The 25,210-nt window shown below is 42.9% G+C and overlaps 1 protein-coding gene across 1 annotated transcript in view; it reads left to right on the top strand.

Moving 5' to 3' along the window:
* The window catches only part of LOC126346409 (uncharacterized), a 38,140-nt gene extending 14,999 nt beyond the window's left edge, over nucleotides 1-23,141 (top strand). The window contains exons 2-4 of the mRNA XM_050002184.1: nucleotides 2,624-2,686; nucleotides 14,554-14,811; nucleotides 21,173-23,141. Coding sequence (XP_049858141.1) covers nucleotides 2,624-2,686; nucleotides 14,554-14,811; nucleotides 21,173-22,728 — 1,877 coding nt within the window. The 3' untranslated portion in view covers nucleotides 22,729-23,141. The remainder of the gene's footprint in view (nucleotides 1-2,623; nucleotides 2,687-14,553; nucleotides 14,812-21,172) is intronic.
* Nucleotides 23,142-25,210: the final 2,069 nt, after the last annotated feature.

The following is a 25,210-nucleotide window of genomic DNA, read 5'->3' on the forward strand; positions in this document are numbered from 1 at the left end:
AAAACATCGTTTATAAACTACACTATCGATAAAAGGAAATGTTTTACTACAGGATGGTGAAAACCTACAGCGTTCAACAAAAATGTGAACGAATATTCCCTGAATGGGTTTCCAAGTTCTACAATCGATCCAAGGATGACCTATGCCATATCACATCTATAATCTAGGTTTAAATTAAGTTTCACAAAAGAGAAAACTATCAAAATGGTCTAGAGTGACCCTCAATTATCTTTAATTACTTATCTAACATGTCGTAAATTACAGTGGCTGATGTGGCTTCTCAATAACTATATAACAGAAAAATCATCGCGTTTCAGATTTTTACTTCAAGTGGCAAATGTGAACACCATGAGTTTTAATTAACGATCGACACTAGTATTATAAAAAAAAGGGGTGTAACAGTTGAGTCTTCTGCAGTTCTGAGTGAAGCCTTATGCGCTCAAAAATGCGGCATCGCGTGCGTTCATTACCTTGTCGGTGTTTAGGCAGCGTCAGGGCGGCAGCGGCCGGCGCAGCAGCCATCCAGCTCGCCGTCTCGGAACCAACTCTACTCTAACTTCTCGTTACTACAATTTACCGAAGTTGGTTTAAAAAAAAACTATCTGGCTGTGTTTTCATCTGACCAATCAGGGTCTCAATGTTAACCTTAAGCTCCGCCTACAAAAATTCTGTCTATCCAATGAGAAACGTTATACTTTTCGTGGTGGGGCAATGTTTTTAAAGTTTGCAACGTAACAGAGACGCTAAAAAGTCTCACGCTAAAACCTGCAGCTAGTGTGGTCCTTTTAGCGTTATCGTAAGATCTATAGTGCTCTTCTGGAGGGCTCTATCTTTTAACATGGGCTGGGGAGTGATCCTAATGTAACAGACACGCGAAAAGGCTCACGCTAAAACTTGCGGGTGGTAGTGGCCCTTTTTGTGTTATCGTAAGATCTATACTGTTTTTCTGGAGGGCTCTAGCTTTTAACATGGGCTGGGGGTTGTCCTTGACGTACCTGAGACGCGAAAAAGTCTCACGCTAAAACGTGCGGCTGGTGAGCCCTAGTGGTTAGCTGGAGACGTGGGTGTCCGTCCCTCCGTCCGTTATCGTAGGGCCTTCTAGCTTAACACGGTTCTGCTCTCGGCTTCTGTCCTCGTTTCTCCCCTCGGAACTGCGTCTGTCTCACGGTGGGAAGGTACGACATGCATTTAGGCATTCTTGTGTTAGTCTGTGACATTCCATTTGCTCACTCGTTACTTGTATTGCTTTGGTTAATTTCATGTCACGATTTAATCGGAGCTATGTGACATACTAGTAGATTTGCTTTTGCTTATTATGTCAGGTTTTTCATGGAAGGTGTTGGATTTGCCTGACACCTTACATATCACCACCCTTCGAACTTTACCCTTTACAAGTTGGTCGTTCCACATTGAGTCTACTTGCTATGTTTCTGGTACTCGTCGTCGCATCCCCTTCAACTGCATTGAGTACAACCTCTTCAAATTCGGTTGTGCGGCACCGCCATGATGCACAGCAGTCGGCCAGCTAGCCCTACTGGTGGTGAACATACCCGCCTCCGAGACCTGCTGGTATTCCGTAGTAAAGAGGCAGTGGGAATGTCTCTGGCGGTGTGGAAAACGCTCCGAACTCAACTGACGAGCAACTCTCCAAATGCACCGAGCTTCTCCGTTCTATACCATAATGTCGGTATTTCACAAACGTGTAGTTCACTATGGTCAACAGCAACACACTACAAATGAAATGTGGGCACGGCTTGCATTCTGTACTGCAGTGAGTGATTACTACCGTACAGTAGGATCAAACATCACAAGTACAACAGCACGTACAAACCTCCATGGGCAGAGCGCAAACTCAGTTGAATGGCGTGTAAATAAACCTGTGGTGAGCATGGGGCATCAATTCATCGGTGATGGATGTAATAGTCAGCGGCGCCAGAAATTTGGGATATAAGAACGTGTGTTGTGGTATTTTGCGTGCAACGGGAAAACGGTACGTTTCCAAATATGAGTTCCTACGAAAAGCTTAATCACCTTGCTACACAATACAAGTCCTAAACGTTATTGAAGGAAATTTAACTACACCCTGCACTGAGGAAAGAAGTGCTGCACCGCTTCGAGTAGACTTTCTCGTAAGGACAAATGACTGAGCCGTTCTAGGTCTTCGCGTCCATAATCGAAGACTAAAATTTAACAACTGCACAAAGTGAGTCGTCCACACTATCACAGTAAACATCGCTGTCAGTATAGTACGTGAGTAAATTACAAAGCAAAGCGACCTTATTGTGTGGAAATGAGGATGCAGCTAACACGTAGTTGAGAGATAAAATTCATCGCAAAATGCAAAATTTAGCAACTGCATTGACCTATTCGAGTGCCGAATACGTCTGTATATGTTTACTGTAGAAGCACAGCATGTTTCCTGGACCGATGAACGAAACGTGATGCGACTAGTCACTATCAGTTGTCTTCTGCAAAGCGCAACGCCGGTATTCGACGAAAGAAGTCATGAAGTGTGACGTCATGCTGTGGTCTTACAGCAAGACCGAGGTCGCAGAGGGAGCGCCACTGCCTGCGCATGATGACGCAAAGGGCAATTGTTGACGTTGTTGTTATGTTGTTCTAGGTGGCGTCAAGATCTTGGAGGTATTGGGAGAACACTTTGGAGCTGAGCCCTTCGTTTCTGATAGTAAGTATATGTACTTTGTTTTCCACCGGAAAGTAGCAAAATTCTATTTTTAAAATGTCCAAATGTGTGTGATCTTCTAAGGGACCAAACTGCTGAGGTCATCGACCCCTAGTCTTACACACTAATTAAACTAACTTATGCTAAGAACAACACACACACACACACACACACACACATGCGCGAGGGAGGACCCGAACCTCTGGCGGCAGGATTCTATTTTTCCATCCACAGCTGCTAGAGGAACTGTGAACGGTACATAGAACCTTTTTTTTCCTTTACGTTTGTACCACCGTAGCTCTACCATAACTTCCTAGGCTCCCGTTACAGTAGGACACGACACTTTGCATCCTTTTCTCCAATTGGACCGATACGATGCTAATCATACATCACGATTTGTTTGTATACTTCTCCAGCGTTTAATAGTATACAGTCGTGAAGTTTTATCTCCCTTATTGCTTTGCTTATTCATGTACGTACCATCCAGAAATCGACCTTGATTTTAGTCTCATTAATTTAACTCATCTCGCTTTCTAAGGTTTTCGATAACTTGTGCGGTCTGGTAAGTGAGAATTAATGATTAACTGAAACGTTGTAATGGTCAGTGAGAAGTTTCCAGACAACTCAAGTGATAAGTGCACAGTACAAAAGAGAGCCCTGAGTTGACCTGAGATACAATGTCAGTTTCTATCAGATTCGAAAGATCGGTGAGTAATCGTATATATTCCCCTCGTGGACTTCACACCTTTAACCCAAAAGTGATCAATCGAATTAATGAACTCAATTCGATATGTCCTCCCTTTCTTCTGGTTCTGTACTATCTCGATGCCCGCTAAAGAAGAGATGTGACTAATGCCTGTAAATGAGGATTTCAGAGAACAATTCAAGGCACACAGCTGATTGTCCCAGTCGGGAGTCATTATCAGACTGAGAACGTACTTTCGATATGGCCACAGAAAGATGCTGCCGGAGCTTCACACATAACGTTATTATCTTCAGTAGTGTTAGATAAACATGGAGCATGAGTATTCAATAAATATTAACATTATGTCAATCTCGTCCGATATTTGCTGAATGGTCTAAACATAGAGAAACATAGCTTTATGCCCCTGAGAATCGTAAATATTTTTTCAGCACTATCCACATTTTATGAGCCTCGCGAATTTTCTTACGTTTCTACTCCTACAGGAGAGTGAAAAATAACGAAAAATATGAATTGACAAAAGCTCTAAGGAAGATGACAATCATTTTACAAAAGTCTACTTATTTTTTCGAATTAAAAAAGCAAAAAGTGCTCTCTAATCTCAGCAGTATATTTAAGAGTAAATTAAGTACAAATCGCACTGTAGCACACAAAAGGGTGGATCATCATGAGGGTCTGAAGCTCACTACTTCGTTTTGTAATAACAAAATACATTTAAAATAATTTCCTAAAATAATTCACCGATGGTGCAACATATAGTATATGTGGATGTAAACGTAGATGAAGAAACTATGTTCTACTAGCAACGTTGATCTCAAGAAAATATTTTGTTTGTAAACAGTCATCAGCCGGCCGGAGTGGCTGTGCGGTTCTAGGCGCTATAGTCTGGTGCCGAGCCACCGCTACGGTCGCAGGTTCGAATCCTGCCTCGGGCATAGATGTGTGTGATGTCATTAGGTAAGTTAGGTTTAATTAGTTCCAAGTTCTAGGCGACTGATGACCTCAGAAGTTAAGTCGCATAGTGCTCAGAGCCATTTGAATCATTTTTTTAAACAGTCATCATCTCGTTTTACAGTCATGAATAAACATTAAATTTATACTGTATAAAGAATGTAGTCTCTGCTATGCGCTTCCAGATCGGTGAGCAGTAAGTTTTGTATTTAATTTACCCCGCGCGGGATTAGCCGAGCGGTCTGTGGCGCTGCAGCCATGGACTGTGCGGCTGGTCCCGGCGGAGGTTCGAGTCCTCCCTCGGGCATGGGTGTGTGTGTTTGTCCTAAGGATAATTTAGATTAAGTTGTGTGTAAGCTTAGGGACTGCTGACCTTAGCAGTTAAGTCTCATAAGATTTCACACACCTTTGACATTTTTGAACATTTAATTTACCGTACTAGTTTCTGACTCTAATAATACAGTGATTTTCCACAGTCTCGCTAGAACGTTTGCTTTCATTTTCTAGAAGGCATGTATAACTTGCAGCAGACTCGAATGTTCTTCCATTGTTCGAATACTCGTGAAACTGTTTTGATAAAAGCTGCAAGACTCACTTTCATCTGCGAGACGAGTTACAAGTCTCTTACATCACTGGCTTGATGCCTGCTTCTGTCTGAATTGAAAACTGTCCACCACTAACACTCTCACCTTATCTCCCGAATTATTCCTGGGATATAATAAAGGAAGAGAGTCGCAGTGATACTGAAAACTGTTCAGAGTTAAATAATGAAAGCTCACTTACGTGCTGATGGCACCAATGTAATTTATTCACACTTGTACAAACTTAACCAAGTCAGTTCCTCAAGTCAACAACTACTCTAGTTTTCTACGAGCCCTAAGACTCGTCACATGGTTACCGCGGAACAAGCACACTAAAGTAGAGCCCTCAATCTAAAAAATCGGAAGGGTCAAAATCATATCCACTCCTTCGTGGCGAGCACAGGGTCCCAAACTTCTGCAGCACTTTCTTCCTGTCCTGTAATGCAATCTGTCATCTCTGATTATCTTTGCTTCTCTTGCTCTCTTTCTCTTGGAGGCAACCATTTATGTTGACCCAGTTGTTCTTTAGGCTCTTGGAATGTTCTTTCATTCACCATTATTCGGCTAAAGTAATTTGTGCTCCTCTTCTGAGTTTGATCTTCATTTTCCAAATCTTTCTGTTGAGAATACCGACTGAGGAAGAACACCTTAAACAGTCTGTTACCACCCCTCTTTCTCTGTCAGATTCTATCGATCAAGTTCTGCAAGATGTCTCCAACGCTGTCATCCACGCTGCTTGAACTGCTATTCCCGTTTCTGCAGGTCATCTACACCGCTGGCTAATGTCATGGTGAACCAATGGCACTGCAGTAGCTGTTTAATGTTGGTGAAGAGCCCTACAACGTTTCAAGCGACATCCTTTGCAGACCAACGATATGATTTTTAAGTGATTTCATTGTAAGGCTCGCTATCTAATTAAACATAGTATGAAGAAATGGTGGGAGCATTGTGTCTCTTCCCTGCAAACGAATGCCTCTTCATTCCAGGTGTGGACCAGGCTCCGTAGTCTTCTGGGCTGCCAACGACCAACAACTGTTGTGGATCTTGTTCTGGGGGTGGTCTTTGTACTGATACATCAGTTCTTGGTGATCAACTTCTGACCAACTTTGCGAAAGCATCAGCGTCTCTTCTTATCCAGCTGCCTTTCCACTGCAGAAACGAAACCGAGCTCAATCATATAATGAAATTTTCGCTGACTGGGAACTGTTTCAGGCTCTTGGCTCATTCACAATCAGACGAACAAACATCTTCTACGGGATCTTCGACAGTATTTGGTTTGAATGACGAGATAGTATGGTCGTCCCAAGTCAGGCAATAACCCAACATATCTCGAAAGCTACCGACTGACTAGCCTCGCCAACATGATCTGCAAACAACTAGAAATGATGGTTGCCCACTGTTTACGCTGGGTTCTCGACCCATCAGTGCTTCTTCTGGGCGCGATGATACATAACCAACCATCTGGTGCCTTGAAAACCGCGATCCGGCGCTTAACTTCACTGTAGTTTTTTAATCTACATAAGCCATAAGAAAATTGAGAATTTGTTATATAACGATCAGTTTGGCTTTAGGAAAAGTAAAGGCACCAGATATGCAGTTCTGACGTTGCGGTTTAATAATGGAAGCAAGACTAAAGAAAAATCAAAAGACGTTCATAGAATTTGTCGACCTGGGAAAAGCGATTGACAATGTAAAACGATGCAAGATGTTCGAAATTCTGTAAAAGATAGGGGTAAGCTATAGGGAGAACCGGCAATATACAATATGTACAATAGCCAAGAGGGAATAATAAGAGTGGACGATCAAGAACGAGGTGTTCGGATAAAAACGGGTGTTTGACAGGGATGTAGTCTTTCCCCCTACTGTTCAATTTGTACATCGAAGAAGCAATGATGAAAATAATGAGCAGCGGAATTAAAATTCAAGGTGAAAGGCTATCACAGATTCGATTCGCTAACATTGCTATCCTGAGTGAAGGAGAAGGAGAATTACGTGATTTGCTGAATGAAGTGAATAGTATAATGAGTACAGATTATGGATTGAGGGTAAATCAGAAAAAAATGTAACTAATGAGAAATAGCAGAAATGAGGACAGCGAGAAACTCTACACGCGGATGGATGATGACGAAGTACATGATGTTGAGGTGTTCTACTACCAATGCAGATAAATTAACAATGACTGACGGAGTAAGGAGGACTTCAAAAGCAATCTAGCACTGGCGAAAATGGAATTCCTGGCCAGCAGAAGTCCATTAGTATCAAACGTAGGCATTACCTTGAGGAAGAAATTTCTGAGAATGTACCTTTGGAGCACAGCATTGATAAAATGGTAGCGAAACCTGGACTGTGGGAAAACCAGAAAGAGAGGGAATAGAAACATTTGAGATGTGGTGCTACAGAGTAAATGTTAAAAATTAGATGTACTGCTAAGGTAAGGAATGAGGTGGTTCTGCGCAGAACTTGAGAGGAAAGGAGAAGGGACAGGATGATAGGACCTGATAAGACGTCAGGGAAAGTCTTCCATGATACTAAAGGGAGCAGTAGATGGCAAAAGCTGTAGAGGAACACAGAAAGAGGAATACAGCCTGCAGATTAATGAAGACTTAGGTTGCACATGCCACTTTGAGATGAAGATTTTGGCACAGGAGAGGAATTGGGCCGCATCAAACCAGCCAGAAAACTGATGACACCCCCCCCCCCCCAAAAAAAATTGCCATACGACACTGTTTGGCGCCACCACATGTTGTTTAACCGCCATGCCTGGGGCTCTGAAGGCTTCTTGCCGATATTTGTTCGCCAACTTTTATTCCACCAGCTGTTCTAGGTTCAAGTTGATACTTCATACAGCTCTTCATTGATCCAAGAGAACAGCTCTCACTGGGCTCCAGTGTCGCACTATTCCTCATCGCCATCAATCAGCTAGTGATCTCTGTAGGGAATTTGTTCATGTCTGCACTGTATGTGGACTACTTTTGCATTTGGTACATATCCCACTCAGTAGCCTCAGCTGAACGTCAGCTCCAAAGTGGCATTTAATGGGACTCTGCATAGACCGTTTCACATGGTCTCCAATTCTCGACTGCTAAACGTGGCTTATCAATTTCTGTTTTGGCACTAGGGTCCATCCTGACCCTGAAGCCTGCTCAGAACCGAGCTCTCGGAAGTTGTTGCTCACGTCCGTTTTTTGGACCTCCTTTTTGATAAAACTGACTTGTCTGTCCCATATCCGTCTTATAAAGACTGGTTGTATCCAGAAGCTTAACACTTTCTACTTCTTCGCCCACACCTATTGCAGTGAAGAACATGCTACTCTTCTCCATATTTACTGGAACCTTGACTCATCTAGACCGCATTACAGTTGCCAGGTTTATGGATCAAGGACACCTTCGGTTTTGAAATTGTTAGACCCAGTCTATCATTGTTGAGTTCGTCTGGCCACTGGCGCCTTCTAGACTAGTCCTGTAGACAGTCTCCTTGTCGTAGTGGGGATCTTATCTCTTTAATTTTGATGGTACCAACTCTTTGTCTCCTATACATTTGCCCTCCACAATTCCCTCATCATCCAACGTATCCCATTCGTTTTGCACAAGAGGAGCGTCAACCTCCTGAAACTCACATTCAGATGGAATTACCAGTTCAAATATGCCTTACAGCCTTCTATCAGAATCTCCACCTCTCCTGTGTTTTCTCATGCAACCCCACTCCCCTCCCCACAATTGGTTGGTACCCAAACGATGAAGTAGGACCGATCTATTTTAAGGTCCTAAAGTCTCAGTCATACCTATAACCTTTCAGCTTCCATTATATTCAGTCTTGACACAGTGGAGCTGATAGCCATTAACAGAGTCCTCCATTTTATTAGGCCTCCGTTTACTGTGTTTTAATACGTAGTGGCTCAATTTAGGCTACTGGCCGTTGTTACTTTTACCACACTGTGACCTCTGATATTTATTACCATCTCGATGAGCTTAGTCTTAATAACTACTTGGTTGTCTTTCTCTGTGTCCCAAGTCATATGGGTATCCCAAGGAATGGAGGACCATTTACCTATAAGAGCGATTACTCACATCCCATTCGCTTTGCTAGACCCACATGCAGATTTGTGTGAGCAAAGCACATTACTGCTCATCAGAAATGAGATGACATCTGGTTGGCTATTCCGCACTCTAATGGAGATTATTGCTTCATGGAGCTCTTCCTTCCGTTTCTCTTGAAAGGAATCTACTCTTTTATGTCGTTCTCACATAAGGCATTCCAAGATAACCCATAACTTTATTTGATTTAACGAGCCATTCACTCATTGCAGTCGTGAAGGCTTACAGACAGTAACAAATATCTCAGTGGAAGCCCCCTTTTTTCTGGCTCTCCATGCCAAGAATAGCCATCCAAATTCTTTGTCGTCACGCAGTACCTAGATGGTTGGGTTTTAACCGACCTCCCTACCAAAAGTCTTCTAACACCAGATTAGTACCTTTCTTTTGTAATACGACCATGTGCCGGTTCTGAGATACCTTCGGGCATTGCAGACGTCATCGCTTTGTTAATTATATTTGCTTAGAGAATGCTTTCGTGTCAAAATTTGCAATTGCTGAGGCTGTTTAATTGGGTTTGTCAGCCCGGTTTTCTTTCAGGCGTTTTGCCGTCGTTGTAGAGGCGACATCTTGTACTGATTCAGGTACACCGTTTGGTTAGTTATTGTTGCTATCACGTAATTAATCTTGCTGTGTTAATATTTCTTTTACCAGTCTGTACCCAACGAAAGGAAGGCCAGTCCTCTCGTTGTACACTTTCTTGGCCTTCCTATTTGGTAGTCTTGAGCCCTTGAGTATAAAAAAATGGTTCAAATGGCTCTGAGCACTATGGGACTTTATATCTGAAGTGATCAGTCCCCTACAACTTAGAACTACTTAAACCTAACTAACCTAAGGACATCACACACATCCATGCCCGAGGCAGGATTCGAACCTGCCACCGTAGCGGTCGCGCGGTTCAAAACTGTAGCGCCTAGAACCGCTCGGCCACTCCCTCGGGTATAAGCTTTTTGGTCCACCCCTTGTGAGGGGGCAATTCAAACTCTTGACTACTTAACCGAAGCAGATATTCATGAACGGCTGAATGTTCTCTATTTGGTAGTCTTACTTAACTGAAGATGTTATTAAAGAAATCCCACCTGTTGGTATTTGCTAATTTTACTTAACTGAAGCTGTTATTATTGAAGGCCTGCCTGTTGGAATTGGTAATTTTACATAACTGAAGCTGTTATTATTGAAGGTCTTCCTGTTTGCTATTTGGTAATTTTACATGAATGAAGCTTTTATTGTTGAAGGCCTGCCTCTTTGCATTTGGTAATTTTGCTTAACTAAAGTTATTATCATTGGAGGCCTGCCTGTTTTCTGTTTGGTAATTTTATTTAACTGAACCTCTTATTAGTGAAGGCCTGCCTGTTGGTGTTTGGTAATTTACTTAACTGAAGCCGTTTTTAAAGAAGACCTGCCTGTTTTCCATTTGGTAATTTTACGTAACTGAGGTTGTTATTATTGAAGGCCTGCCTGTTGCCTCTTAATACAATTAAGAGCTGTTTGTAATTTGGGTTAGTTGGAATACTTATTAATCAAGGCCTGCCTGTTTTTATGGCCCTATTATTGAGATCTGATATCTTACTCAATCTGTGTTGTAATTAACTGAGTGATTGCCTAAGGCCTACCTGTTTCAGAGGCATTTATGTCAATAAGGTAGTAGCAGGAAATGACACATGATGTTATATGGGCCCTAACCTTTCGCCTTACATTCCTTTATACATAATAGTAAGTTTCAATTGGTAGTTAGTGAAATATATTCTGTCGTGTTGTTTATGAAAATGAGGTACATAAAAATGACCATTTGTTCCGAAAGAGTCTCGCTTTTTGGCGTTTGATTCAATTCTTGCAATAATAGAAAGAGCTGTTTCATTTTATCTAGCAGACAGTGAAGAAATATACGTAACCAAATCGAGAAACCACATCAGTCTTGGGTACTATTCGTGCTAACAACTTTTTCAGTATTAGACAACGACACTTTGAGTTTTCATGTAGCAAAACGTTTGACGAAATTTGATGAGGTAACAGATTCTTTCGCAGAAAGGAATGCGCGCCTTGTGAAGCTGTATCAAGATTAGAGGGGAAAAATGCTGGAACATAATGATTGAAGAAATGTGTACTGTCTTGATTGTCTCTTGTTTTTACTGGTTTGATGTTTCTATATTTAATGTAATGTCACACAAAAGGGAAAGTTATTAGTTAACAGGCAATAGAGAGTGCAAATTTTTTGAAAAGTTTCTTATTCTCCCTGTCACAAATAATCCCACCCAGTATTAATTCTAAGGTTGTTTTTTTCTTTCTAGGCTGTAGGATCTCAAACCGGCCGATAGCCGACTGATAGCAGGAGAGGAACAACAGGACACTTTAATTTGCACTGTTCTGAATATACAAATTCTGAATATATTCTGAATATACAAATTCTGAATTTACAAATTAAATCCGCCTGAATGTCACACAGCGAAATACAGTGACGCGCAGTAGAAGAACGCTGTGTGAAGACATGTGGCACTGTACTTGGGCACACTTAAAACCAAATAACGTCCTACATTTCCTCGAACACATAACATACGTGTTTTATATATCAAGCACTTCATAAATATGTGCCCTGCAAAATGAAGATATTTTTAAAAAATCGTTTCTTTTTAAATTTTGGCATCCTATCTCAAACGCTCCAGTGGTGGTTGTTGGGGAGGGTGTCAGGCACCACTATAATGTTTCTGCTCCCGTTCGGAAATGTCTTAGATCCGGGAGTGCTCCTGCCTTGCATATTTCTCTCCTCTTGTTTTTGTTATTGATGATCCAAGCAATGTCCAATACATTTTAGCCTGCTCTGTAACTGTCTTTGTCCTACATCGGGCTGGCGAGGGTTGGATGCATGGTGGGGCCAGTGGATGAACCCTGGGAGCCCCTTCATCTGCTCTGACTTACTTACTGCCCCAATCCATATACTTCTCCTTAAATTCTTTCACATCTCCGGCATCAGTATGGTCTTCAATACTTTCGCCTTACTGCTCCTACATAGTTTAATCATCAAAACACTACCTTCATGGGCTTCACTAATTCTGGATGAGCTCTCCCTGGAACGAGAGACTGATGATCTTTCTATTTAGTCCCTTAACCCCCTATCAGCCATCCAATCATCTCCACTCCACATCATACAACTAAGCTACCACTCTGTTAAGATCCATGACTGACTCCCTGGTATGTCGAGTTCAACGCAACACTCAAAAATTAATTGATATTTGACCTATCAGGCAACTAACCCTGCGTTCAAAACTCAAATGCTTCTATCTTAGTGAAGAAGATTCTCTTATCTTCTGCTCCCTCGTAACAGATGTAATCTCAAGAAGCATCCATATGTGCAATTGCGCACATCTTAGTCAGATGAACTACACAAATAATCGCTTCTCATTCTTTTGGCACCATATTTTATCTTACTTCAAACCTCTTTCTTCTCTATTAAAATTATGATGGTATTTATGATTCACTAATGCTTCACTACACATGCACGGATGATAATGCGATGTCCTTGCTAGAATGCTCGTGTCTCTGAATTTCATTTCGTGGTTCTCATCTCGAAGAAATTCACTACTGCGGCCGATTTTTCGGTTGTCCCAGATGCTCTTTAAATGCTACAGTCATTCAAGCCTGGGTGGCAATGTCTCCCGAAGCTGGAGACGAAACGTCAGGAAGCAGTTTTATACATCGACCACGGCCTCTCACCCCGTAAATTTTAACTGAACAATATATGCTATGTTTTATATATTTATAAGATAAAATATACTAATCAAAAATATTATGGTATAGCGTATTTTCTCGAAAGAGAGATGAGTTGACGACTTGTTCGACATGTGGAATGTATGCAGTTTTTTAATACATGTGTTTTATTCCCCATCCCAAAGCATTATTCTTTTTAGTCAAATTCCAGCCGAGCTTATAGTGGCACAGAAAGAGTTCCAGCTGGGAACATTTGGAGGGGATTTCAAATTTTGGAATTATCCTTAAGAGTAAGAGAAACCCACCACTAACACAGGATTGAATTGTAGAATTTGATCTAGCTTTACTTATTTCTTGGACAATACTTCCAGACCTAATAACAAAGTCCCTTGTGTGTTTGGATATCTGTACATGTGTAAGAGAGTTAAGACGATCACTGGCGCGTTTTGTGCAGTCTTTTCTTCCTACAATGTCAACAGAAACTTCCTCTAGATTAAAACCTGGATCACACAAAAAATGGCTCTGAGCACTATGGGACTTAGCTGCTGAGGTCATCAGTCCCCTGGAACTTAGAACTACTTAAACCTAACTAACCTAAGCACATCACACACAGCCATGCCCAAGGCAGGATTTGAACCTGCGACCGTAGCGTGAGTGTGGTTCCAGACTGTAGTGCCTAGAACCGCTCGGCCACTCTGGCCGGCCTTGGATCAGACAGTTCATACAGTGAAGGACTATTTTCTAGAGGGACAGGAAAATTTTTAAAATATCACTATTGTTGTTGTGGTCTTCAGTGCTGAGACTGGTTTGATGCAGCTCTCCATGCTACTCTATCCTGTGGAAGCTTCTTCATCTCCCAGTACGTACTGCAGCCTACATCCTTCGAATCTGCTTATTGTATTCATGTCCTGGTCTCCCTCTACGATTCTTACCCTCCACGCTGCCGTCCAATACTAAATTGGTGATCCCTTGATGCCTCAGAACATGTCCTACCAACCGATCCCTTCTTCTAGTCAAGTTGTGCCACAAACTCCTCTTCTCCCCAGTCCTATTCAGTACCTCCTCATTAGTTACGTGATCTACCCATCTAATCTTCAACATTCTTCTGTAGCACCACATTTCGAAAGCTTCTATTCTCTTCTTGTCCAAAATATTTATCGTCCATCTCTCACTTCCATACATGGCTACACTCCATAAAAATGCTTTCAGAAACGACTTCCTGACACTTAAATCTATACTCGATGTTAACAAATTTCTCTTCTTCAGAAACGCTTTCCTTGCCATTGCCAGTCTACATTTTATATCCTCTTTACTTCGACCATCATCAGTTATTTTGCTACCCAAATAGCAAAAGTCCTTTACTACTTTAAGTGTCTATTTCCTAATCTAATTCCCTCAGCATCACCCGACTTAATTCGACTACATTCCATTATTCTCGTTTTGCTTTTGTTGATGTTCATCTTATATCCTCCTTTCAAGACACTGTCCATTCCGTTCAACAGCTCTTCCAAGTCCTTTGCTGTCTCTGACAGAATTACAATGTCATCGGCGAACCTCAAAGTTTTTATTTCTTCTGCATGGATTTTAATACCAACTCCGAATTTTCTTTTGTTTCCTTTACTGCTTGCTCAATATACAGATCGAATAACGTAGTGGAGAGGCTACAACCCTGTCTCACTCCCTTCCCAACCACTGCTTCCCTTTCATGTCCCTCGACTCTTATAACTGCCATCTGGTTTCTGTACAAATTGTGTATAACCTTTCGCTCCCTGTATTTTACCCCTTCAGAATTGATACTAATTTACTGTAGCTGCTGATGGTGTATATTTCTTGTCTGCACAGCCTTAAATCCCGGATTTGGCAACTTTGGTACGGGCTCGGGCAGCTTCTCCAGATCCTCCTCGTCGTCGTGGTCGTCGTCCAGCGGCGGCTCTGGAAGCGGCAGCCAATCGGGCAGCAGCTCCTCCTCCTACGGCGCTGGAGGCTCGGGCTCCGGCTCCAGCAGCCACTCAGCGTCCTCCTCCTCCGCCGGCTCCCTGGGAGGCCCGGGTGGCTCAGCGTCTGGAAGCCACAGCGCCAGCCAGGCAGGATACGGAGCAGGTGAGAGCGCACACCACCACAGTGGCTCGTCGTTATGGCTTTAGGTCGTGTTACGCCTCGAGCATACTAATGAGGGAATATACCAATCTTCAACATAATGCAGCGTGTACAGCAACCGTGAAATGTACAGTAAGTAAATTTTTTCAGCCTTCAGTTGCAAGGTAATTTTTATTCGTTTACCAAGGTTTCGGTTCCAGTAATGGAATCTTTTTCAGAGCCTATAAATTAAACAACATACGGACATGTATTACTCACTGAAATGCATCATCAGTCTAATGATTGAATAATAAAGAAATCGTGATACTTACAAAAAAAATTTAATTATTTTGAGAGCCAAACACTGGCCATGCCACAGATTAAAAATTAAAACAATAAAGACGCATAATCATAAGATTATGTCTGTCAAAATTAAAACCATTAAGGTGAACGTAGACGGAGCTACGCCGGCCAGATACACTCCTGGAAATTGAAATAAGAACACCGTGAATTCATTGTCCCAGGAAGGGGAAACTTTATTGACACATTCCTGGGGTCAGATACATCACATGATCACACTGACAGAACCACAGGCACATAGACACAGGCAACAGAGCATGCACAATGTCGGCACTAGTACAGTCTATATCCACCTTTCGCAGCAATGCAGGCTGCTATTCTCCCATGGAGACGATCGTAGAGATGCTGGATGTAGTCCTGTGGAACGGCTTGCCATGCCATTTCCACCTGGCGCCTCAGTTGGACCAGCGTTCGTGCTGGACGTGCAGACCGCGTGAGACGACCCTTCATCCAGTGCCAAACATGCTCAATGGGGGACAGATCCGGAGATCTTGCTGGCCAGGGTAGTTGACTTACACCTTCTAGAGCACGTTGGGTGGCACGGGATACATGCGGACGTGCATTGTCCTGTTGGAACAGCAAGTTCCCTTGCCGGTCTAGGAATGGTAGAACGATGGGTTCGATGACGGTTTGGATGTACCATGCGCTATTCAGTGTCCCCTCGACGATCACCAGAGGTGTACGGCCAGTGTAGGAGATCGCTCCCCACACCATGATGCCGGGTGTTGGCCCTGTGTGCCTCGGTCGTATGCAGTCCTGATTGTGGCGCCCACCTGCACGGCGCCAAACACGCATACGACCATCATTGGCACCAAGGAAGAAGCGACTCTCATCGCTGAAGACGACACGTCTCCATTCGTCCCTCCATTCACGCCTGTCGCGACACCACTGGAGGCGGGCTGCACGATGTTGGGGCGTGAGCGGAAGACGGCCTAACGGTGTGCGGGACCGTAGCCCAGCTTCATGGAGACGGTTGCGAATGGTCCTCGCCGATACCCCAGGAGCAACAGTGTCCCTAATTTGCTGGGAAGTGGCGGTGCGGTCCCCTACGGCACTGCGTAGGATCCTACGGTCTTGGCGTGCATCCGTGCGTCGCTGCGGTCCGGTGCCAGGTCGACGGGCACGTGCACCTTCCGCCGACCACTGGCGACAACATCGATGTACTGTGGAGACCTCACACCCCACGTGTTGAGCAATTCGGCGGTACGTCCACCCGGCCTCCCGCATGCCCACTATACGCCCTCGCTCAAAGTCCGTCAACTGCACATAAGGTTCACGTCCACGCTGTCGCGGCATGCTACCAGTGTTAAAGACTGCGATGGAGCTTCGTATGCCACGGCAAACTGGCTGACACTGACGGCGGCGGTGCACAAATGCTGCGCAGCTAGCGCCATTCGACGGCCAACACCGCGGTTCCTGGTGTGTCCGCTGTGCCGTGCGTGTGATCATTGCTTGTACAGCCCTCTTGCAGTGTCCGGAGCAAGTATGGTGGGTCTGACACACCGGTGTCAATGTGTTCTTTTTTCCATTTCCAGGAGTGTATAAGGACCACACGTGAGCGGCACGGAAACTAGGCGTCGCGAGCACTTCCGCGGCGAGGCTCGGCCGCCGCCAAGCGCATGCGCGAGCGCAAACGCAAGTTATTTCGAAGGATTTCAACTTTTACTCCAGCGGAGTTGACCCACAGTCCGCTTCGAATGGCCAATGCTGTTTTCGCTATCTGCTTTGTCGCTTTATTATAGTGCGATTGTAGATGCGTTTCTTTGTATTTCGTAATATGCTTGGTAATGACGCATAGTTGCTAAGGCGTTTTTATGTTAAAGACATTTTATGCTTAGTACGCATGGTTTAGACACTAATTTTTTAGTTACTGTAGCGGGGCTTCGCCCTCTTACTATAAATGTAAAAAATTGTTTATACCTTGGCTTTGTAGTTTGTTCTCAGGTAAATTGTTTAATGTTGCTATACCAATAGATAGGTTTGTCCATTTGTAGGACGGCTTTCAGTCACATTTTGTTTATATGTATATTTGCTCTGAGTAATTTTGAGACTGTCTGTCTCTCGCGCCTGCGCTCGCGCATGCGCTTGGCGGCGGCCGAGCCTCGCCGCGGAAGTGCTCGCGACGCCTAGTTTCCGTGCCGCTCACGTGTGGTCCTTATATCATGGCCGGCGTAGCTCCGTCTACGTTCGCCTTAATCGTTTTAATTTTGACAGACATAATCTTATTATTATGCGTCTTTATTGTTTTAATTTTTAATCTGTGACATGGCCAGTGTTTGGCTCTCAAAATAATTAAATTTTTTGTAAGTATCACGATTTCTTTATTATTCAATCACTAGACTGATGATGCATTTCAGTGAGTAATACATGTCCGTACGTGATGATAGTCTGCCTTGTGGTGTAGGCTCTGCTTAGCTACTGGCACGTTTTCCCATAAAGTATGCTGCCCTTACTGAGTCTATACTATCGTTCAGGTTTGTTCATAGGGTACAATAAGCTTTACACGTTGCTCCAGCTGTAATTGAAACCTGCACCAACTTACCATAGTATTTCAAAAGCGTTTTTGGTGACCCTCATTATAAAGATTCCATAGCTTCCACAATCACAGAGTCGTATGATGTAATGTACCAGATATATCTTCTGGTCTCGAAATGAAATATATTGGTTGATATGTCTCACGAAATAAGCACCAAACGGAAAAACTACAAAGAACGAAACTCGTCTAGCTTGAAGGGGAAAACCAGAGGGCGCTATGTTTGGCCCGCTAGATGGAGCTGCCATAGATCAAACGGATATCATCTCCGTTTTTTAAAATAGAAACCCCCATTTTATTAGATATTCGTGTAGTACGTAAAGAAATATGAATGTTTTAGTTGGATTACTTTTTTCGATTTGTGATAGATGGCGCTTTAATAGTCACAAACGTATAAGTACGTGGTATCACGTAACATTCCGCCTGTGCGGACGGTATTTGTTTCGTGGTACATTACCCGTGTTAAAATGGACCGTTTACAACTTGCGGATAAGGTCGATATCGTGTTCATGTATGGGTATTGCGATCAAAAAGCCCAACGAGCATGTGCTATGTGTGCTGCTCGGTATCCTGGACGACATCATCCAAGTGTCCGGACCGTTCGCCGGATAGTTATGTTGTTTAAGGAAACAGGAAGTATGCAGCCACATGTGAAACGTCAAACACGACCTGCAACAAATGGGGATGCCGAAGTAGGTGTTTTAGCTGCTGTCGCGGCTAATTCGCACATCAGTAGCAGACAAATTGCGCGAGAATCAGGAATCTCATAAACGTCGGTGTTGAGAATGCTACATCGACATCGTATGCACCCGTACCATATTTCTGTGCACCAGGAATTGCATAGCGACGACTCTAAACGTCGTGTACAGTTCTGCCACTGGGTACAAGAGAAATTACGGGACGATGACAGATTTTTTGCACGCGTTCTATTTAGCGAAGAAGCGTCGTTCACCAACAGCGGTAACGTAAACCGGCATAATACGCGCTATTTGGCAACAGAAAATCTACGATGGCTGCGACAAGTGGAACATCAGCGACCTTGGTGGGTTAATGTATGGTGCGGTATTATGGGAGGAACGATAATTGGCCCCCGTTTTATCGATGGTGATCTAAATGGTGCAATGTATGCTGATTTCCTGCGTAATGTTTTACCGATGTTACTACTAGATGTTTCACTGCATGACAGAATGGCGATGTTCTTCCAACTCGATGGATGTCCGGCACATAGCTCGCGTGCGGTTGAAGCGGTATTGAATAGCATATTTCATGACAGGTGGATTGGTCGTCGAAGCACCATACCATGACCCGCACGTTCACTGGATCTGACGTCCCCAGATTTCTTTCTGGGGGAAAGCTGAAGGATATTTGCTTTCGTGATCCTCCAACAACGCCTGACAACAAGCATCAGCGCATTGTCCATGCATGTGCCAACATTACGGAAGGCGAACTACTCGCTGTTGAGAGGAATGTCGTTACACGTATTGCCAAATGCATTGAGGTTGACGGACATCATTTTGAGCATTTATTGCATTAATGTGGCATTTACAGGTAATCACGGTATAACACTATGCGTTCTCAGAAATGATAAGTTCACAAAGGTACATGTATCACATTGGAACAACGGAAATAAAATGTTCAAACGTACATGCGTTCTGTATTTTAATTTAAAAAACCTACCTGTAACCAAGTATCACAAAGCGAAAAAAGTGGTCCAACCAAACCGTTCATATTCCTTTACGTACTACATGAATATGCAATAAAAATGGGTGTTCCTATTTTTAAAAAAACGCAGTTGGTATCCGTTTGACCTATGGCAGCGCCATCTAGCGGTCCAACCATAGCGCAATCTGGTTTCTCCCTTCAAGCTAGACATGTTTCGTTCTTTATAGTTTTTTCGTTTGACGCTTGTTTCGTGAGCTACTAGACCCGGTCACGATCAATGGATAAGCCTGTAGTCCACAAGGGAGATACAATTCATGTCACCCCTTCTTAATTACTGTCAAAATCATTGTGATGAGTCACTTTCAGAGGAAACCAACCACAATTTTTTCTGCATAATTTACAGTGTGTTTAATAATATTTTTGTATCAATCGTCAGGTGAATTAAAATACTGGTGGCTTCTTATGACTCTGACTTTTCAGGAACAAATGACAGTATTATTGTGATGATTGAAGGATACTTAGGTCATACATGAAATCGACGTACCAACAGTAATTCAGTTCACCTTATGATGGAGCCATAAATACTCGAAACTTATTGTGAGAATCATATGAGACAGTCATTGACACCTTTGGGTCTGGTTTTAAACTCCACACTCAATAATACTTTATGAGCAGTCAACAAACTCCTAACCCAAGATGTTTGCCTCATGTTCTTATGTTCTTACAACTTCGTGGAAGTATGTGATCAAAACATCAAGTGGAAAGACCGAAATGTAGAACAACACCTCATGAATTATTGCAGGCTCTCCAACTTGTAAAAACATTGGTGTAGGTCTCTTGTTGCTATAGCGCCATTTAAATGACAGGGACAAGTGGGAAATATCCATTAACTCTTCCGAGGCTGCACAGTAGTTAAGGCACCAGACTCGCATTTAGGACGTTTCAGAGTTCATGTCTCTGTACTCCCTTCATGATTTAGGTTTCCCCTGTTTCTCATACTCACACACAAATATGGTTCCTTTGAAAGAGGACACAGCCAATTCCCTTCCCTCACTTGACCCACGTGAGCTAATGTTCCCGCTGTTCACTGGATGTCAAACACTTATGATCCTTTATTATGGGTAAATCAAGATTGGATAAGAAAGTTGTGAAACGATAGTAATTTAGAAAATCCACTCCAAACTTCAACAGGAATCTGGAATGGAACTGAAGCTCCTCCTCTAAAAACAGGTTCTAGCGTCTAAAATATGTGTCCATCTCCCTCAATAAACAACTGAAATCTTCTAAACTACGATTATCATATGACCATATAAGGTAAAGAGCAGTAATGGCATAATGGGTTCTCTAACTGTCCGCTATATTTAATGTATCTTTATACACCTTCGAAAGTTTTTATAATTTCTAATTTATTTGTCTTTAGTAACGATCACGATCTACATGTCAATCTCCACAACGTTATACATTTGTTTAACACGTATCTTACAACAATTGGATTGGTTTCAGCCATTGCTCAATTTACAAATAATATCGACACATAGGGGAATAGCTTTCTCTTTGACACACATTTGAACTTTAATTTTATTTCATCCATTCCTTATATTTGGGTGTTGTGGTGAATATATATTTTAGCTATGATGCAAAAGATATAGAGTATATCACTGAACAAATGACCTATGTGATATTTCAATTATATTTGTTCAACTTTCATTTACTTCAACCACAAAAGAAAGAAAAATGAATGCTATGAGAACGAAAGTAATACATTTTTTCTTGTTTCAATCTTTATTTCGTGTTGAAATCAATTGTCTAACTCTGCAACTGTCTCAACAGGTGGCAGCAGCTCAGGGTCTAGTTCAGAGTCAGCATCAAGGTATTTGGGAGCACCTTTCCCTGGAGCTGGATCACATGGAATAGGAGCTGATGAACATGGTGGATTCATTAGCGAAATTGGGAGACAGGGAACAGGATACAGACACTACACAGATGGTGTTCGAGCTATTGGAAGTGGTCTTGGAACTGAATCTGGTGGCATAGGACGTGATGTACTGGGACTAGGTGGTGTAGGAGCCAACCCTGGAACAGGAGGAACTGAATTTGTACAAACTGCTCTTGGAGAAAGTACATTTGGAGGATTTCGCAGACATGGAGGAATAGCAGGTGAACATGGTGATGTGGCACATCAATATTGGGGTATAGCTGATCGAGGCTTAAGTGGTGAACCTGGAGGAATAACTGGTGGACTTGGAGGCTTAGCTGGTGGACCCACAGTAATAGGTGGTGGACATGAAATTGTATCTGACAGCCGTTTATTTGGCAGTGGACCTTTGGGCTCTCACCCAGGTGCCACTGGATTTAAAGGCACAGATTCTTCTGTTGGTATCTCAGGAGGCTATGGAGGAGTTGGCGGTATTGGAGGTGGACCAAAATTTGGCGGAATTGGTCACAGTGGCGCTGGTGGAACAGGTGGTTTGTTACACCACAATGGCCCTAGTGGTACAGCACATGGTGTGGGAGCTGGTGAAGCAGCTGATACTGTTGGGGCTAAAGGAGTATACTCTGGAGACTCTCATGGTTTCTCATCTGGATCTGCTGTTATGAGATTTGTTGGAGGATATTTGGGTCATAGTGGATCTGATGGAGGAGGTTTTGGACAAGAAATAGATAGACCTATTGGCGGAACAGGAATTATTGGTATAGCCAGCCCTGGTACTGGTAGCTTCCAACGTCATGACTCTACAAGTAGCCATTGGGGACCTGGAAGTGGTGGTGGAACTGGAATAGTGGGAGTTGGTTATGGAGTTCCTGGTCCTGGCCTGGTTGGTGGAGCTGGAAGCTACAATGGACTTTACAGAGGTGCTGGACATGCAGGTCGTGGAGTTGGTCCTATTGGACATGTAGGCAGTGCTGACTTTGACTCTGGTTCCTTAGTTAACAGTGGAGCAGGATATCCAAGAATTGGCTATTCATCTGGCAGCTCAGTTGATTATACTTTTGGAAGGCATCCTGTCAATTTTGGTGGTTTTGGGGGCAGCCCTGGCAGCTCCGGCAGCTCTGGGAGCTCTGGGAGCCCTGGCAGCTCTGGCAGCTCTGGTAGTTCTGGTAGCTCTGGTAGCTCCGGTAGCTCTGGTAGCTCCGGTAGCTCTGGTAGCTCCGGTAGCTCCGGTAGCTCTGACAGCTCTGGTTGCTCTGACTGCGATAGTAGCTCTGGTAGTTCTGGTAGCTCTGGTAGCTCTGACAGCTCCGGTTGCTCTGACTGCGATAGTAGCTCTGGTCGTTCTGGAAGCTTCGGTAGCTCTGACAGCTCTGATGGTGGGTTTGTCCGGGATATAGCGGAGTTGGTCATCAAGGGCTTTGGCCGTAAAGTTGTCAAGGGTGCCTACCACTAGAGGTTCTCTTTCCCTTTCAGTGCATGTCTCAGAATGCTTTCTATTTTGAGCAATACGGAAACAGATGTGTAAAACTACTTGCTAGAACAGACATGTTCTGATATCACTTTATAATTCCATTCCCCATAGACATGCATCCAGCCATTACGTTTCAAAAAATACTCCAACTGTTTCAACTGTAATATGCAAAGATTGATATGAAAAACAAAACAAAAAATCGAGGAATTTTTATAGTTAAATCATCTGGATTTATTGGTCAGCGAATACCATGAACTCAAATTACTGTTAGTTAACATTGGTTGTGTATAATACTGATGTATGAAAGCCATTTGTGAGAATTTAAACTTGCAGGACACTGCTGAAAGTAAGATTTCGTTCTATGATGTTGTTCTAAAATAAATTTTTTACAGTTATGTCTGTTTTATTTTATGGTGAATACTAAACTTTAAAGACACCTAGTATGGATGACTCCTTTTATTATCACTTTCTTGTAATACTCAATCATGATTTCAGTTATATAACATAACCTTCCCAAATAATTAGTCTGTGGTCAACGTCACATTCTGTTTTTTTTAATGAAATAACATAACATATAATAAAAATGAGATAGAAAACACGTAAAACACATTGTATAAATAAAAGTATAGGACACCTATTCAGTATGAACATACAATATAAGCATTTCATCGTGTAGATGATGGATGTCCCATGTTCAAGAGTTGAAATAGATAGGTGTCTGCAGTTTAGGTTCACACAACTAATTATAGGACTCGTACATCTGAACAATAAACATTCTCAGTAATGTCAAGCAGATGTACTTGAAATCGAAAGGACACAAACAGAGTTAAGTCTTAAACCATCTTTGAAATATAAGGGGTTGTTCAGGGATATTTTCTGAGTATTTTGGTATTGGGGACCTGGGTCTCAAATGGTTCTTTACAGAGTAACAATACAATTATGAGAGCCCACTTCAACAAAATTTTTTTGCATGTGTGGCTGAGTCATATGTGGTAAAATCACTGACGTATTGGCTGCTATTGCAGGCAACTTTCAGCGTGGTGTCTACTTGCCGCTTCACATTTATTATTTGAAGATATGGCGTACTATGTTTTGATTGGGCGGACAGAATCAAGGGCTAGGGGTTTTAGCTGCTGTTGCTGGGAAATTTTATGTGAATTTTTATTGATTGTCATTGGCGAATAGGGCGAAAGCTACCGTCGTGATGTGGTGCTTCTTACGTAATGGTCTGTGGTGCCTGCAATTCTTCTGTGTTCGCAGTTGCCTCTAGTGTAACGTTAACTGGGCGATTCCGCTAGCACAGTCAGCTCACTGGCTTGTAAGTATTGTCAGCCAAGACAGCGAGTATGTATACACCTTTTCACAGTTCATACCGGATGGCTCCTTAACTATCTTGAAAGCATCACTCATTTCTCGCTTAGTGTTAGACAGCGGTATATTTAAAACAAGAGCTTGTTTGATTGTATTGGCCCATCACACTTGTTCTTCCACAGACGTTTTAGTATGCCAACCAAGCCATATGCATCTCCTACTCTCTGCAAGATGTGTGTTGATGGAGTGCTCCATCTCAATTATACAAGCCGGTCCATTATCGTAGCTAAGATCGTGCGCTCCTTGTGTGATAGCTTTCCTTACGGTACATTCACTGCTGTCATTTTCTCGAATGTTTCATAGCTTATTTACTTCACCCCCCCTCCCCCCAGGCTATCAGTGCCATTGATTCAGTGGGGTCTTGTGATTGCTGTATAAACTTCGGAATTCCTCTGTTTTGTCTGATACGATATTGCAATGCCTGTGTTATTCTGAATTATGCATGCATGTACAACTACCGATGGTTGCCCAAGTTCCCAACTGCCAATACTGCAATATCGTATTTATCTGCCCACACTGGGCAAGCGACATTCAAGTAAAATATCTCACCTGTACGGGAATGTACATAATGAATGTACGAGTACAGATTGTAGATGGATGGTTGACAACATACGGAAGTTTGAGTCAGGCTGTGACTCCTGCACACATAGCCAAATGGTAAGGTGGCTGCTCGCGATAAGCGAGCCTCAGTCCGGCACAAATTTTCACTGCTGCCATTCCATTACGCAGCTGATGGTTGTCCATATTCGGAATTAGGAATACATTTAAGGTATTTAAGGTATCTTTTGGTTTGAGTGGCGGCAGGACATGGTGTTCAGGTACCTGTCCACTACTTATCCGCCACATGAACTCTGTGTATGAGTTTCCTTTTATGTTTTGTATAGACCTTAACTGTGAGAAAATGTACAAGTAGATTCCTTCCTTTTAGATTTCCACCGTGAACTGTATTTTGTCTTGTTATTGGTTTAAATGCTGGTGGAAAAGGCCAAATTCGATTTCTCCATCTGTCCTGACGACGAATGTGTCATCCACAAATGTGGCGTTCAGAGCACAAGGGAATCAAGTACATTGTTGGTCATCTTCTAATTACTGT

Source organism: Schistocerca gregaria, chromosome 1 (assembly GCF_023897955.1).
Source record: "Schistocerca gregaria isolate iqSchGreg1 chromosome 1, iqSchGreg1.2, whole genome shotgun sequence".
NCBI classification, from domain to species: Eukaryota; Metazoa; Arthropoda; class Insecta; order Orthoptera; family Acrididae; genus Schistocerca; species Schistocerca gregaria.